The following is an 18,232-nucleotide window of genomic DNA, read 5'->3' on the forward strand; positions in this document are numbered from 1 at the left end:
TTCATCATGGCTCTAAAAGTTCTTTGCCTATCCCAAGGTCACAAAGATTTATTCCTGTTTTCTCTAGAAATTTTACAGTATTAACTTTGTCATTTAGGACCTAAATGATTCATTTCGATTTAATTTTTGTGTCTGGTATGAGATTCATTTTTTGTGTATGGATGAATAGTGTTCCAGCACTGTTTGTTGAACTTTCTCCATTGAATTCCTTGCTATCTTTGTCAAAAATCAGTTGACCATTTATGTGTGGGTCTATTTCTGGTCTATATATTCTGTTCCATTGATGTGACTGTCCTTTTGTCAATGCCACACTATTTCGACTAATATACTGTTATGGTAAGTTTTGAAATCAGTCTGATTTCACCAGCTAGGACCTCTAGTGTGGTAATGAATAGGAGTGAAGAGAATGGACATTCTTACCCTGTTCCCATTCTTAAGCAGAAAGCATTCATTCTTTCACTATTACATGTGATGTTAGCTGAGGGTTTTTCACAGATACTCTTTATCAGTTTAAGGAGGTTCACGTCTATTCTTATTTTCTGAGAGTTATTAAAATAAATGATTTTTAACTTTGTCAAATGTCTTTTCTTCACCTATTGATATCATGTGGTTTTTCTCCTTTAGTCTGTTGATATAGTCAGTTACATTGATTGACTTATGAGTGTTGAACCAACCTTGCATTCCTAGAGTAAACCATAGTTAATCATGGTGTGTTATTTCTCTTACATATTGTTGGATTCGATTTACTAGTATTTTGTTAGGATTTTTTTCACTTATGTTCATGAGGGATATTGGTCTGTACTTTTCTTTTCTTATAATGTCTTTGGTTTTGGTATCAGCATAATGTTCGCCTCATAAAGTGAGTTCAGAAGTGTTCCCTTCCTCTCTACTTTCTGGAAGAGTTTGTGTAGAAGTGGTATTAATTCCTTCTGAAGTGTTTGGTAGAATTTTCCAATAAAGCCATCTGGGTTTGAGTTTTCCTTGTGTGAAGGTTTCTAACTACAAATTTAATTTCTCTAATAGTCTTAAGGATATTAAGGTTATCTGTTTCTTCTTGAGTGAGCTTTGGAAATTGTCTTTCAGTGAATTCGTCCATTTCATCCAAGTTACCAGATTTATTGGCATGAATTGTTCATAATATTCTCTTTTTAATGTCTACAATTGTATGGATTGTAGACATTAAACGATATGTAAGGATCTGTATTTATGGCCCCCTTTTCAATCGCATTATTAGTAATTTGTGTCTTCTCTTTTTTTCCCCTTGATTAATCTACCTGGAAGTTATCAATTTTATTGAAGTTTTCAAGAACTAGTTTTGGTTTCATGATTTTTTTCCTTTACTTTTTTTCTATTTAATTACTTACCTGTTTCACCATTCCAGTACTGATTTTGCTCTCATCTTTATTAATTCCTTTCATCTACTTCCTTTTGGTATAATTTGCTCTCTTTTTTTCTTCAGGTAGCAGATTAGATCATTGATTTGGAATGTTTCTTTTTTTCTAATGTAAGCGTATGATGCTGTAAATTTCCCTCCAAATATTGCTTTAACTGCATCCAGCAATTTTTTATATACTGTGTTTTCATTTATTTAAATGTTTTCTGGTTATTTGGAGGATCTTTCCTCTTTGACTCTTGGTTATTTAGATGTTATTACATTTGCAAGTACACAGGGATTGTTCACATATCTTTCTGTTACTGATACCCAATTTAGTTTAGTTCTGATCATAGAATACGCTTTGTATAATTTCAATTATTCTAAATTGGTTGAGGATTGGTTTCAGACTCATCTTGGTCAGTGTCCCATGAGCTCTTGAAAAGAATGTATATTTTGCTAATGTTGGGATGGAGTGTTCTGTAAATATCAATTAGACCAGTTTGGTTGATGGTGTTGTTCAGCTCCTCTATATCCTTACTGAATTTTTTGTTTACTGGCTCTACCAATTACTGAGAAAAGAGTTTTGAAGTCTTCAGTCATAACTCTATTGTTTTTTCATTCATGTGTTTTAAAACTCTAATGTTAGGTGCAGTCACACTTAGGATTGTTATATCTTCCTGATTAATTAATTCCTTAATTATTATGTAATGTCCCTCTTTTTTTAAAATTTATTTATATTTTGTTTATTTATTTTTGGCTGCTTTGGGTCTTCAGTGCTGCGTGCGGGCTTTCTCTAGTTGCTGAGAGTGGGGCTACTATTCGTTGCAGTGCACATGCTTCTCATTGTGGTGGCTGCTTTTGTTGCAGAGCACGGGCTCTAGGCATGTGGGCTTCAGTAGTTGTGGCACGTGGGCTCAGTAGTTGTGGCTCACGGGCGAGCTCTAGAGCACAGGCTCAATAGTTGTGGTGCATGGGCTTAGTTGCTCCGTGGCATGTGGGATCTTCCCAGACCAGGGATCGAACCCATGTCCCCTGCATTGGCAGGCGGATTCTTAACCACTGCGCCACCAGGGAAGTCCCTGTAATGTCCCTCTTTATCCTTGGTAATATTACTTGTTCTAATATTAATATAGTCATGTATTTACATGCATATCGTTTTCTATATTTTTACTTTTAACCTATGTGTTGTTTGTATTTGAAATAGGTTTCTTGTAGATAGTATATAGGAAAATCTTGCTTTTATATCCACTCTACCAATCTCTAACTTTTTAATCAGGATATTTCAATCATTTACACTTAATGTAATTATTGGTATGGTTGACTTTATTTTATTATTTTTTAAAATTTATTTATTTGGCTGTGCAGCAGGATTGTGGGATCTTAGTTCCCTGACCAGGGAATGAACCTGGACCCCCTGCAATGGAAGCACAGAGTCCTAACCACTGGACCCCCAGGGAATTCCCCAGTATGTAGTCCTTTTTTTTTTTTAATTTTTTAATTTAATTTAATTTTTTTATACAGCAAGTTCTTATTAGTCATCAGTTTTATACACATCAGTGTATACATGTGAGTCCCAATTGCCCAATTCATCACACCACCACCACCACCCACCCGCGGCTTTCCACCCTTGGTGTCCATATGTTTGTTCTCTACATCTGTGTCTCAACGTCTGCCCTGCAAACTGGTTCATCTGTACCATTTTTCTAGGTTCCACATACATGCATTAATGTACGATATTTGTTTTTCTCTTTCTGACATACTTCACTCTGTATGATGGTCTCTAGATCCATCCACGTCTCAACAAATGACCCAATTTCGTTCCTTTCTATGGCTGAGTAATATTCCATTGTATATATGTACCACATCTTCTTTATCCATTCGTCTGTCGATGGGCATTTAGGTTGCTTCCATGACCTGGCTATTGTAAATAGTGCTGCAATGAACATTGGGGTGCATGTGTCTTTTTGAATTATGGTTTTCTCTGGGTATATGCCCAGTAGTGGGATGCTGGATCATATGGTAATTCTATTTTTAGTTTTTTAAGGAACCTCCAAACTGTTCTCCATAGTGGCTGTATCAGTTTACATTCCCACCAACAGTGCAAGAGGGTTCCCTTTTCTCCACACCCTCTCCAGCATTTATTGTTTGTAGACTTTTTGATGATGGCCATTCTGACCCGTGTGAGGTGATAACTCATTGTAGTTTTGATTTGCATTTCTCTAACGATTAGTGATGTTGAGCATCCTTTCATATGTTTGTTGGCAATCTGTATATCTTCTTTGGAGAAATGTCTGTTTAGGTCTTCTGCCCATTTTTGGATTAGGTTGTTTGTTTTTTTAATATTGAGCTGCATGAGCTGTTTATATATTTTGGAGATTAATCCTTTGTCCGTTGATTCGTTTGCAAATACTTTCTCCCATTCTGAGGGTTGTCATCTTGTTTATGGTTTCCTTTGCTGTGCAAAAGCTTTTAAGTTTCATTAGGTCCCATTTGTTTATTTTTGTTTTTATTTCCATTACTCTAGGCGGTGGATCAAAAAAGATCTTGCTGTGGTTTATGTCAAAGAGTGTTCTTCCTATGTTTTCCTCTAAGAGTTTTATAGTGTCTGGTCTTACATTTAGGTCTCTAATCCATTTTGAGTTTATTTTTGTGTATGGTGTTAGGGAGTGTTCTAATTTCATTCTTTTACATGTAGCTATCCAGTTTTCCCAGCACAACTTATTGGAGAGATTGTCTTTTCTCCATTGTATATCCTTGCCTCCTTTGTCATAGATTAGTTGACCATAGGTGCGTGGGTTTATCTCTGGGCTTTCTATCTTGTTCCATTGATCTATGTTTCTGTTTTTGTGCCAGTACCATATTGTCTTGCTTACTGTAGCTTTGTAGTATAGTCTGAAGTCAGGGAGTCTGATTCCTCCAGCTCCATTTTTTCCCCTCAAGACTGCTTTGGCTATATGGGGCCTTTTGTGCCTCCATATAAATTTTAAGATTTTTTGTTCTAGTTCTGTAAAAAATGCCATTGGTAATTTGATAGGGATTGCATTGAATCTGTAGATTGCTTTGGGTAGTATAGTCATTTCCACAATATTGATTCTTCCAATCCAAGAACATGGTATATCTCTCCATCTGTTGGTATCATCTTTAATTTCTTTCATCAGTGTCTTATAGTTTTCTGCATACAGGTCTTTGGTCTCCCTAGGTAGGTTTATTCCTAGGTATTTTATTCTTTTTGTTGCAGTGGTAAATGGGAGTGTTTCCTTAATTTCTCTTTCAGATTTTTCATCATTAGTGTATAGGAATGCAAGAGATTTTTGTGCATTAATTTTGTATCCTGCAACTTTACCAAATTCATTGATTAGCTCTAGTAGTTTTCTGGTGGCATTTTTAGGATTCTCTGTGTATAGTATCATGTCATCTGCAAACAGTGACAGTTTTACTTCTTCTTTTCCAATTTGTATTCCTTTTATTTCTTTTTCTTCTCTGATTGCTGTGGCTAGGACTTCCAGAACTATGTTGAATAATAGTGGTGAGAGTGGACATCCTTGTCTCATTCCTGATCTTAGAGGAAATGCTTTCAGTTTTTCACCATTGAGAATGATGTTTGCTGTGGGTTTGTCATATATGGCCTTTAGTATGTTGAGTTAGTTTCCCTCTATGCCCACTTTCTGGAGAGTTTTTATCATAAATGGGTGTTGAATTTTGTCAAAAGCTTTTTCTGCATCTATTGAGATGATTATATGGTTGTTCTTCTTCAATTTGTTAATATGGTGTATCACATTGATTGATTTGCATATATTGAAGAATCCTTGCATCCCTGGGATAAATCCCACTTGATCATGGTGTATGATCCTTTTAATGTGTTGTTGGATTCTGTTTGCTAGTATTTTGTTGAGGATTTTTGCATCTATATTCATCAGTGTTATTGGTCTGTAATTTTTTTTTTTTGTAGTATCTTTGTCTGGTTTTGGTATCAGGGTGATGGTGGCTTCATAGAATGAGTTTGGGAGTGTTCCTTCCTCTGCAATTTTTTGGAAGAGTTTGAGAAGGATGGGTGTTAGCTCTTCTCTAAATGTTTGATAGAATTCACCTGTGAAGCCATCTGGTCCTGGACTTTTGTTTGTTGGAAGATTTTTAATCACAGTTTCAATTTCATTACTTGTGATTGGTCTGTTCATATTTTCTGTTTCTTCCTGGTTCAGTCTTGGAAGGTTATACCTTTCTAAGAATTTGTCCATTTCTTCCAGGTTGTCCATTTTGTTGGCATAGAGTTGCTTATAGTAGTCTCTTAGGATGCTTTGTATTTCTGCGGTGTCTGTTGTAACTTCTCCTTTTTCATTTCTGATTTTATTGATTTGAGTCCTCTCCCTCTTTTTCTTGATGAGTCTGGCTAATGGTTTATCATTTTTGTTTATCTTCTCAAAGAACCAGCTTTTAGTTTTATTGATCTTTGCTATAGTTTGCTTTTAGTTTTATTGATCTTCACTATAGTTTTCTTTGTTTCTATTTCATTTATTTCTGCTCTGATCTCTGTGATTTCATTCCTTCTGCTAACTTTGGGTTTTGTTTGTTCTTCTTTCTCTAGTTCCTTTAGGTGTAAGGTTAGATTGTTTATTTGAGAGTTTTCTTGTTTCTTGAGGTAGGCTTGTATAGCTATGAACTTCCCTCTTAGAACTGCTTTTGCTGCATCCCATAGGTTTTGGGTCGTCGTGTTTTCATTGTCATTTGTCTCTAGGTATTTTTTGATTTCCTCTTTGATTTCTTCAGTGATCTCTTGGTTATTTAGTAATGTATTGTTTAGCCTCCATGTGTTTGTGTTTTTTATGTTTTTTTCCCTGTAATTGACTTCTAATCTCATAGCGTTGTGGTCAGAAAAGATGCTTGATATGATTTCAGTTTTCTTAAATTTACTGAGGCTTGATTTGTGACCCAAGATGTGATCTATCCTGGAGAATGTTCCGTGCGCACTTGAGAAGAAAGTGTAATCTGCTGTTTTTGGATGGAATGTCCTATAAATATCAATTAAATCTCTCTGGTCTGTTGTGTCATTTAAAGCTTCTGTTTCCTTATTTATTTTCATTTGGGATGATCTGTCCATTGGTGTAAGTGAGGTGTTAAAGTCTTCCACTATTATTGTGTTACTGTCGATTTCCTCTTTTGGAGCTGTTAGCAGTTGCCTTATGTATTGAGGTGCTCTATGTTGGGTGCCTGTATATTTATAGTTGTTATATCTTTTTATTGGATTGATCCCTTGATCATTATGTAGTGTCCTTCCCTGTGTCTTGTAACATTCTTTATTTTAAAGTCTATTTTATCTGATATGAGTATTGCTACTCCAGCTTTCTTTTGATTTCCATTTGCATGGAATATCTTTTTCCATCCCCTCACTTTCAGTCTGTATGTGTCCCTAGGTCTGAAGTGGGTCTCTTGTAGACAGCATATATATGGGTCTTGTTTTTGTATCCATTCAGCAAGCCTGTGTCTTTTGGTTGGAGCATTTAATCCATTCACGTTTCAGGTAATTAGCGATATGTATGTTCCTATGACCATTTTTTAATTGTTTTGGGTTTGTTTTTGTAGGTCCTTTTCTCCTCTTGTGTTTCCCACTTAGAGAAGTTGCTTTAGCATTTGTTGTAGAGCTGGTTTGGTGGTGCTGAATTCTCTTAGCTTTTGCTTGTCTGTAAAGCTTTTGATTTCTCCATCGAATCTGAATGAGATCCTTGCCGGTTAGAGTAATCTTGGTTGTAGGTTCTTCCCTTTCATCACTTTAAGTATATCATGCCACTCCCTTCTGGCTTGTAGAGTTTCTGCTGAGAAATCAGCTGTTAACCTTATGGGAGTTCCCTTGTATGTTATTTGTCATTTTTCCCTTGCTCTTTCAATAATTTTTCTTTGTCTTTAATTTTTGCCAATTTGATTACTATGTGTCTCGGTATGTTTCTCCTTGGGTTTATCCTGTATGGGACTCGCTGCACTTCCTACACTTGGGTGGCTATTTCCTTTCCCACGTTAGGGAAGTTTTCGACTATAATCTCTTCAAATATTTTCTCTGGTCCTTTCTTTCTCTCTTCTCCTTCTGGGACCCCTATAATGCGAATGTTGTTGCGTTGAATGTTGTCCCAGAGGTCTCTTAGGCTGTCTTCATTTCTTTTCATTCTTTTTTCTTTAGTCTCTTCTGCAGCAGTGAACTCCACCATTCTGTCTTCCAGGTCACTTATCCGTTCTTCTGCCTCAGTTATTCTGCTATTGATTCCTTCTAGTGTATTTTTCATTTCAGTTATTGTATTGTTCATCTCTGTTTGTTTGTTCTTTAATTCTTCTAGATCTTTGTTAAACATTTCTTGCATCCTCTCGATCTTTGCCTCCATTCTTTTTCCGAGGTCCTGGATCATCTTCACTATCAGCATTCTGAATTCTTTTTCTAGAAGGTTGCCTATCTCCACTTCATTTAGTTGTTTTTCTGGGGTTTTATTTTGTTCCTTCATCTGGTATATAGCCCTCTGCCTTTTCTTTCTGTGAATGTGGTTTTTGTTCCACAGGCTGCAGGATTGTAGTTCTTCTTGCTTCTGCTGGTATGGTTGACTTTAAATCTATCATTTTGCTAGATGTTTTCTATTTGCCTTTTCTGTTCTTTTTGTTTCTGTTTTCTCTTTTTTCCTACTTAACTTTTTTTTTTTACTTCTACCTGGTTTTTTATTGAATTTCTATTTTGTTTTATCTGTACTACTACTGGCTTATTAGTTATGCCTCTTAAAAAATTTTAGTGGCTGTCATAAGTTTTACAGTATATCTCTTTATTGCATTCCCCTTTGAGATAATATTATAGTACTTTATGTATAGTATAAGAACCTTCCAATAGTATACTTCCAGTTCCTTTCACTCGTTCTTTGTGCTGTTGTTGTTGTACATTTTACTTTTACATATATTGTACACCCCTCATTTTTCGTGATAGAAATGTCTAGATCTTGATTGTGGTGATGATTACATAGTATATATGTGCTTTCAAAACTCAATAAACGCTACACATAAGATAAGTATTTTATTTTATGTAAATTATACCTAAATGAAGATTTTAATATAAATATTAATATATATTTTAATATAAATATATGTGTATATATACATATATGTGTGTGTATGTCTTTCTGTTTATAGAGAGCGTAAGAATATAGACCTAGTATAGGACTTTCCTAGACTATTTACTATTTAATTAATTTACTGTTTAATTAATAGTATTAATTAAATGGCATTGGTGCTAGTGGTGACAATTTGAAAAGAGTTAATGTTTAGTAGAGGGAAGTACGTAATGCATACTTAGGTTATTTACCATTTAAACTTTGCCATCATTTGAGTATTATATTTATAATCAAGAGCACCTGCAAATGAGCTATTTTGTCTCCTTTTTTAAATAGACAAATGAGGAAATTGCTAAAACTGTATGCTGTTCTTCCTTTATGTTTCTAAACCAGAGAAAGAGCAAGATTGTCTAGAATTCTGTGAAGTCTGATATAGTATCCACTTGCCCTATTTAATTTAAATTGAAATTTCAGTTCCTCAGTCATGCTGGCCATATTTCAAGTGCTCAGTAGCCACATGTGGCTAGTGGCTACCATGTTGGACTGTGCAGATATAAAATATTTCTATAATCACAGAAAGTTCTTTTTTTAAATAATTATTTATTTATTTATTTGGATGCACTGGGTCTTAATTGCCGCATGCAGGATCTTCATCGCCACGTGCAGGATCTTCGTTGCATCATGCAGGATCTTTAGTTGCAGCATGAGAGCTCTTAGTTGAGGCATGTGGAATCTAGTTCCCTGACCAGGGATTGAACCCAGGCTCCCTGCATTGGGAGTGCAGAGTCTTAGCCACTGGACCACCAGGGAAGAAAGTTCTATCGGATAGCACTGTTGAAGGAAAAATTAACAAGTTGTCCATGGCTTGCCTTTCTCCTTCCTGTAATGAAAGGCTAAATCTACTTTTCCTGGCTGCTTGGATGTCCTTCTCTGAATGTATCTTCATTCTGTTTACCATTAGTCCAAAGAAAATATGAATGATTAATCTTGAAAAATGCCTGTTACTGATCAATGAAAATCCTTAGCCAAGGTCCCCATGGATTTCTTTGGTACCAAAATTTATTAGTCACTTTTCTTTTTTCTCTCACTTGACCTGTCTGTTATTGCATATGACATTTTTAATTATGCCATTCTTTTTGGCTTTTTCCTCTTTTTGTTTGTATGACACTATGACTTTGCCTTTTCTACTTCTATCTCTCTGGTCCCTTTTTCTTAGCCTTTTATAGGTTCTTGTTCCTCTGCCCATCTCTTAAATGACAGCCTTCCATAGCAGTCCATCCTTAACCTTATTTTTAACTCCCTGGACACCAGATACCACATATATGCTGAAGGCCAACAAATCTATAAGCAGCTCAGATTTCTAACCTAAGTTCCTAATGAATATAACTATGTGGCTGCCCTAAGAGCATCCCAACCTCCGTATATCCAGAACGATTTCACTCCCTTCCTCTCTTGCCTCTACCCCACGTAAGTGTGGGCCATTACTATCCACCACGCTTCTAGCTAGAAATCTGGGGCCTCTCTTGTAATTCAAACCAGTTAATCAATTCCTGTTGATTCCACTTCCTAATTACCTCTGATACTGATTTTTTGTTTTTTCCCAAGGCCCTGTTTTCAGATATGCCATATCTTCAGTTCTTACAACTCATTTATCTTTCTCCTTCTAGTTTATTTTCCCTGCTACTGTGGAGTGATCTTCTTAAAATGCAGAGCTGATCATCTTATTCTGCTATTTAAAATCCCTCCAAGGTCTCACATTACTTTTGGCAAAAATGCAAACATCTTAGCATATCTAGTAGTCTCTTCTGGGTCTGCCTCTTCTCACCTCTTCCATCCCCATCTTTCAGTCCTCAGCTTAGAGTCTTTGTTCATTCATGTCCAGCCACTCAACTGCCTGGGGTTCTCAGAACCAACCATGTGCTTCTCTCTCACCTCTGTGCCTTTTGAATTTTCTGTTCCCTCTACTTGGGGCTGATACCTCTCCCCATCCCCCACCCCCACACACCCTTTGCTTCCTTGCCTGGCCGATTGCATCTTGTCCTTCAGGACTCCATCAGGCCTCCTCCCATCTGGGAAACATTCCCTGATATTGTCCCTCCCCGGGCTAGTCTTTGTGCCTTCCTGACTTCCCTAATGTTCTCATAGTATTCCATGCTTTTCTCTACCATAGCAGTTATTTCCCTGTATTGTAATAGCACAGAAAATATTCAATAGCAATTTATGAAATACTCAAACAAGTGTAAACTCTGAAAATATATTTGAATTCACAGACTAATGCATCATTATAGTAACCTTCCACTGTGTTCTTATAGGTGAAGATGCTGGAAGCAGATCTGGTTTCAAAAATGCTACGAGCTGTTCTACAGTCTCATAAGAATGGAATAGCATTACCCCGGCTCCAAGGAGAGTACAGATCCTTAACTGGAGACTGGATCCCCTTCAAGCAATTAGGTTATCCTACGCTAGAAGCCTATCTGAGAAGTGTGCCAGCAGTTGTCAAGATAGAGACTAGTAGATCTGGAGAGGTAAGAAGGTAATTGTGTGTTTCAGAAGAGTCAAACCAATTCTTAATTGCCTGTCTGGCACTTCCAATCTCATAATTAGGGTAGAAGTCAAAGTGAAAAACACTAGCCAAGATCGGTAGTGATAGAGAGAACAGCATCCACAACACAGCCAAGATTCTCATGTCTTTTGTTTTACCCTCAAATTCTTTCTGTTGTAAAAATAAGGTTTTAACCATATTAAATTAAAAATTTTCAAGTTAAACTTTACCCAGTCTCATTGTCCAAACTAAATAACTGTACTGGAGACCTTAACTGCCTAAATGTCATACCCACTCATTATAGACCTGCTACAGCTATTTTTGCCTAGGTCACTAATGACTTCCTGATTACCGAATCTAATAGACACTTTAAAATTCTCATCATTTGACCTGACTCCTATCTATTCCTACTGTCTGGATCCTAGTTCAGCCTCTAATTGATTGATCATCACTTTTGGTTATTACAGGGCCCTCCCTACTGTTATCCTTGTCTTTAGTCCCTAGCCTGTTCTCACCTTCACACTTTAGTAACAGTGATTATGTTATTCTACAATTTTAAATCCTTTACTTTCTCTGGAAGAATATTTTATGTATAACATGGGTGATTAGGTGGTAGCAAGTAAATTTTTTATTGCATATACTCTATGACCCAACAGTTTCACTTCTTGGTTTCTGCCTAATGTACCATATGAAAGATACGGACAAACCACCATCCAAGACAGAAAGGCACCCATCCCCGCAATCAATACCTTTTTTAGGGTACATTTCTATATATGTAAATATGTAGAACAGGTCTGAAGTATTTTTCACCAAAAATTATAATAGTTGTCCTCTTGGGAGGTGGGTGGGTAGGGAGGCAGTGGGTAGAGGAGAAAAGGGGCCCAGGATTGGGAGAGTGGTCAGAGGTTCACGTAATCTGTAATAAATTTTATATAATGAGAAGGTATAAACTAATTAAATATTATATTAATAATAAAACTTTCTTCAGTGACCCTGGTTCTCCCAGACAGAGCCCTCCTTCCTATCTGCTTGGCCCCTTGTAATACATCCAGTATGACACATGACATAAAGTTTTCTGTTTAGTCTCTTTGCCTCTCTTTCCTTCATAAGTTTCTTGAGGATAAGGGATTTTTTTTTTTTACCCCTAACAGTAGGTGTTTAATAAATATGTGTTGAATGTATAAATGATCAAATATCTGAATGAATGAATTAATAATTTAGTAATGCTTCATATACTTACTATGCTATAATTTACTCAACTCTTTATTCTCCTATTTTGGACATTTTTAATGTTTCCAGGTTTTGATTATTAAAATAACCCCTAATGCACATATTTGGGTATGTAACTTTTTCTTTTGAATTATACTCTTATATTTTCAGGAATGGAAATACTGGACCAAAGAATAGGAACATGTTTTGGCTTGTGGTGTAAAGCCTCACTGCTTTCCTGTTCTTGATTTCAATTTAGAATCAAAGACTTTAACACTAGATGGTTCTCTAGAGATAGTCTAATCTCAACAGTCTACATTCTTTTTTCAAATCCTTCTTCAAATATCCTATATATCCCACCATTTTTTTTTTTAGGATAAAAAGCTGAGCTACTGTATTTTAAGTAGGTGCCAAAGGGTCCAGGCCTCTGCTTACCCTGTCTTGCCCTCACAGCCCTGAGGCACCTCCATGGAATTCTATAGCTCCATTGAACAGTTTGAAAACCCCAGATCTAAGCTCTTCCCTGTTTTACAGCTGATAATACTGAGATTTTAGAAGTAAACTGGTTTGCCCCAAGTCACCCAGCTAATCCATTGCAGTGGCAAGACTAGGATTTAGTGGTCTTTGGGAGACCACTAAATACAAATAGCAGTTGCAAGTGTGTACTTTGAATTCAGAGAGGTAGCCTAGCTGTGTGGCTTGAGAAGTTTGCTTAACTTTCCTGAGCCTCTGTTTTCCCATGTGTAAAATGGGAATAAAATATATCTCACAAATTATATGAGCTAATATATGCAAATCACAGGTTTCGTTTGGTTCATTTGTTAATCATATAGTACCTAGCACATTTTAGATGCTTAATAAATACCTGTTTAAGGAATAAGTGAAAGTTTCAATTTGAGGAGAGATTATTCAGTGTGCCGGACTATGCTTGATTTCTCTTGCAGAAAATATAATTTAGCTCTAACATTATCAAAGAGAGAGAGACATGAATATTTGCATACAGCTTGATTTGGGACATATAAACACACAAAGATGCACTTTGAAAAATCAGCCTTTAGGTACCAGTGAATCTGAGAAATGTTTCTCCTCTCACCTTGCCTCTCATAATTAGATTACCTGCTATGCCATGGCCTGCACAGAAACTGCAAGAATTGCTCAGCTTGTGGCTCGTCAGAGGAGTTCTAAAAGGAAAACTGGTCGGCAAGTTAATTGTCAGATGAGAGTAAAGAAAACCATGCCATTTTTTCTAGAAGGTAAGATCTTTTCACATGCTAAAATTTTAAAGCCTGTCTATGAATATACTGTCAGATGGAAATATTGCTTGTATTCATGATAAACACCTTTATTTGTTAATATTCATATGTCAAGGGAGAAGTCCTGAAGCTAGTATTTCCATTTGAAATTAAGTGAACAGATAAGCATGACTTATTAAGTAAAGTAATTATACAGTGTGAAATAACTCAGCATAGATTTTAATTAAACTTATGGCAAAGTGTGGTTTTACTCTTTATTTTGGGGGAAAGGCTCATCTAGAATGTTGGATGAACCAAGAACCTCTAAGTTAATGTCTTATTTAGGAAATCATGTCTTTTACTATAAATCCTCTATTTTCAGAAAAACATGAATTATATAGTACATAAAGGTATTATAGGCAACTCAGCCTGTGTTTACTGATCATTTATCTCAAGGAGCTTATAATCATTTCTAAAACTAAATTCTCAAGAAATAGTTCAATGATGGTAGAAAAGAGTTGATGCCTAAATGCCACAAGGAGCATTTTAGACAAAGGAGCAATCATTGTGAGAATGGCAGTGGAGGGCTTCATGACAAAGGGGAGACTTGAACCCAGACCTCTAACAGTTGGAAGAATTTAAATTGATGGAGAAGAGATGGGAGGACTGAGATAATGGCTGAGTGTGCTGCATTTGTAAGAATGTGAGGTGACTGCCACCAAGTTACTTGGTGAGTAGAGGGAAAGTAATGGGCTAGTCTAGCAGATGAAGCCACGTTTTGAAGAACCTCATCTGCTAAATACACGCCAATCTACTCATCCCCTGCTGACCGACCCTCTAGTGACCATCTCCTCATATTCTTTATTTTTTAAAAATATTTATTTATTTTTTTAACATGTTTATTGGAGTATAATTGCTTTATAATGGTGTGTTAGTTTCTGCTTTATAACAAAGTGAATCAGCTATACATATACATATATCCCCATATCTCCTCCCTCTTGCATCTCCCTCCCATCCTCCCTATCCCACCCCTCTAGGTGGTCACAAAGCACTGAGCTGATCTCCCTGTGCTATGCGGCTGCTTCCCACTAGCTATCTATTTTACATTTGGTAGTGTATATATGTGCATGCCACTCTCTCACTTCATCCCAGCTTACCCTTCCCCCTCCCTGTATCCTCAAGTCCATTCTCTATGTCTGTGTCTTTATTCCTGTCCTGCCCCTAGGTTCTTAAGAACCATTGTTTTTTGTTTTTGTTTTTTTAACATCTTTACTGGAGTACAGTTGCTTTACAATGGTGTGTTAGTTTCTGCTTTATAACAAAGTGAATCAGCTATACATATACATATATCGCCATATCGCTTCCCTCTTGTGTCTCCCTCCCTCCCACTCTCCCTATCCCACCCCTCCAGGTGGTCACAAAGCACCGAGCTGATCTCCCTGTGCTATGTGGCTTCTTCCCATTAGCTATCAGTTTTACATTTGGTAGTGTATATATGTACATGCCACTGTCTCACTTTGTCCCAGCTTACCCTTCCCCCTCCCCGTGTCCTCAAGTCCATTCTCTAGTAGGTCTGCATCTTTATTCCCGTCCTGCCCCTAGGTTCTTCATGACCATTTTTTTTTTTTTTAGATTCCATATATATGTGTTAGCATACGGTATTTGCTTTTCTCTTTCTGACTTACTTCACTCTGTATGACAGACTCTAACTCCATCCACCTCACTACAAATACCTCCAATTTCATTTCTTTTTATGGCTGAGTAATATTCCATTGTATATATGTGCCACATCTTTTTTATCCATTCATCTGTCGATGGACACTTAGGTTGCTTCCATGTCCTGGCTATTGTAAATAGAGCTGCAGTGAACATTGTGGTACATGACTCTTTTTGAATTATGGTTTTCTCAGGGTATATGCCCAGTAGTGGGATTGCTGGGTTTTATGGTAGTTCTATTTTTAGTTTTTTAAGGAACCTCCATACTGTCCTCCATAGTGGCTGTATCAGTTTACATTCCCACCAACAGTGCAAGAGGGTTCCCTTTTCTCCACACCCTCTCCAGCATTTATTGTTTGTAGATTTTTGATGATGGCCATTCTGACTGGTGTGACACCTCCTCATATTCTTACAAACTGTTCTGAGAATAGAGACCGAGAGAAAACATCTGGACAGGGGAGTGACATAATGAAACCATGGTTTTGGGAAGCTAATCGATTCTGTTATGTATGCCTGACTTCGTAGGAAAACCAAAAGCAACCCTCAGACAACCAGGATTTTCTTCAGATTTTTCGATCAGCAAAAAACCTAATCCAACACTGTTAAGAGACAAAGGAAACTCTCTTGGAATTAAATCTGTTGCCGAAATGCCACCTTACACATTATATGCAACTATTGGAAATGAAGTATTCAAAGATGTTCCAGTGCAGAGGCATGTGACCATGTCTACCAACAACAGGTATTTGGGCTTTGTCTGACTAAAAGGAGAAGTTTGGTGAACCTAGGATAATAAATATTAAACATGTGTGTTCAGGGTAAGAAGGAAGTACTTTCTGTTTTGTGTAGTATAAGTTCACATGTTAGTAAAGAAATGCATCATTACTAGTTAGTCCACTTTCCTGGCTGTCTAAATGTCATTCTCTGAATATCTCCATTTTGTATTTGTTGTGCATTATTGGTAATCTCTCTTTGTAAAATTTATTTTAAAAGCTCTCACAAATTGATCTAAGATGCTACTTCAGCATAACTTACTTTTTCTGAAAACCTTTCTTACAATTAATTTTGTAAGTTTTAAATAAAATCTGATTGATTTGTACACTCTACTGTGTTCCAATAATTATACCCATAATTACACAGTAGCATTATACATCCATGCATCAGAATACTGCACTGGAAGTAATAACACAACTTTAAAGTTTTAGTTTGAATGCTGCCATTCACTAGCCAGGTGAAATAAGTGAAATTATTTCATCTTTTGGGGCTGTGGTATCTTCATTTGACCAATGAAAATGTTAACTGGGTGATCTCAAAGTTCCTTTCTGGCTGTAAATTTTATGGTTTTATGAGGTAACTCAGGTGAGCAAACTACAACTTATGGACCAAATCTGGCCCATTGCCTGTTTTTGTAAATAAAGTTTTATTGGAACACAGCCACATTCCTTTATTTATATATTGTCTGTGGTTGCTTTTACACAACTACAGAGTTGAGCAGTTGTGCAGAGACAGTACAGCCAGCAAAGCCTAAAATATGTACTGTTAGACCCTTCACAGAAAAAGCTTGCCATCTCCTGATGAATCAGTATCACATTCTTCCATCCTGTTTGTACCTCTACAAAACAAATTTTGTTGTATCATGTTCATTTAAATCAGTGTTCAAAAATTCCATTTTGTATAAAAGATAATCCCCTTCCCCCCAAGCACTCCCCCCACACTAGACTATTTAGAAATAATTAATTTTGTTAAGTTAGGTAAAAGGGTACTAATTTTTTATATTTTGGTATTTTTTATAAAGTAACCCTTAAATATTTTTCACAGTGGTATATATTTAATGGTGTTTATGGTTAGTTATTATAATTTTTGATAAGGTCTAGAAAATACATAATTAAAATTTGGATCTTGACCCAAAGCACTAGTTAGGTCCAGTATGTGACGGAGGTACCATTGTCTCCTCTGGTTGTGGGCCTAAATTTCAAGATTTTGAATTGAATCTATAAAATGACAGCAAAACCAGGCATCCCGGATTGTGGGCCCAGAGGAGCATTCTCCACCGCATGGCCTGGTGTCTCCTCCCTCTCACCTAGTGCCACTGCATGGCCCAGGTAAGTGCCTTCCATCCATGCAGGTAGCACTAGCAGTGATTGAGTGGGGGCCTTGCCAGCACCAAGCAGCCCACAGAGTGGGCCCAAGGTGGTGCTCTCTGACCTGCTGCCTAGTGTGCTCCCAGCCCTCCTCCCCAGCAACAGGAGCCCAGGGAATTGTATTCTGCTGTACCAGATCAGAATAGCACCATGAGGGCCCTGAAAACTAAATTATTATTGGAACCACAGCCTACAAAAGTGGGCCAGGAGATATATGATAAACCTAAATGGAGTAACTGCCTGCTAAAATAGGACATTCGTCTTAACATATGTCCAAATATCCAGGTTACAATAAAAAAAAAAGTCAATCTTTATACTAAGAGGCAGGAAAGTGACAACTTGAATGAGAAAAGATAACCAACAGACACCAACATTATGATGAATCAGATGTTGGAATTATCTGACAATGATTTTAAAGCAGCTGTTGTAAAAATGCTTCAATTTGCAATTGCAAATACTTTTGAAAAAAATGAAAAAATAGAAAATTCACCAAAGAAAGAGAACATACAAAAAAGAACCAAATGGAACAACCAAAATAAAAATGCAGTGTATGAGCTCAATAACAGAATGAATATGATAGAGAACAGAATTAGTGAACCTGAAGATAGAACAATAGAAATTACCCAATCTGGACAACAGAGTAAATAGACTTAAACAAAACAAAACAAAATAACTAGCTGAACCTGAGGGGCCTATAGGGGGTAAAAACATCTAGCAGAGCCTTAGGGACCTGTGGAGAAAATAAGAAAAGATCTAATATTTGCATTTTCAGAGCCTCAAAACAAAGAATGGGGCTGAAGGAGTATTTGAAGGCATAATGGCTGAAAACTTCTCAAATTTGCCTAAGGACGTAAACCTACAGGTTCAAGAAGCTTGGGAAATCCCAGACAGGATGAATCCAAAGAATCCCACACCAAGACAGATCATAATGAAACTTCTGAAGACTA

General features: G+C 36.7%; 1 protein-coding gene across 1 annotated transcript in view; it reads left to right on the top strand.

Moving 5' to 3' along the window:
* Positions 1–18,232, top strand: part of TDRD7 (tudor domain containing 7) — an 89,585-nt gene that overhangs the window by 12,279 nt on the left and 59,074 nt on the right. Inside the window, exons 2-4 of the mRNA XM_007197032.2 lie at positions 10,761–10,973; positions 13,311–13,452; positions 15,673–15,886. Of these exons, the coding sequence (XP_007197094.2) occupies positions 10,767–10,973; positions 13,311–13,452; positions 15,673–15,886 (563 nt within the window). The 5' untranslated portion in view covers positions 10,761–10,766. The remainder of the gene's footprint in view (positions 1–10,760; positions 10,974–13,310; positions 13,453–15,672; positions 15,887–18,232) is intronic.

The sequence above is a fragment of the Balaenoptera acutorostrata genome, chromosome 6, assembly GCF_949987535.1.
Source record: "Balaenoptera acutorostrata chromosome 6, mBalAcu1.1, whole genome shotgun sequence".
Taxonomy (NCBI): Eukaryota; Metazoa; Chordata; class Mammalia; order Artiodactyla; family Balaenopteridae; genus Balaenoptera; species Balaenoptera acutorostrata.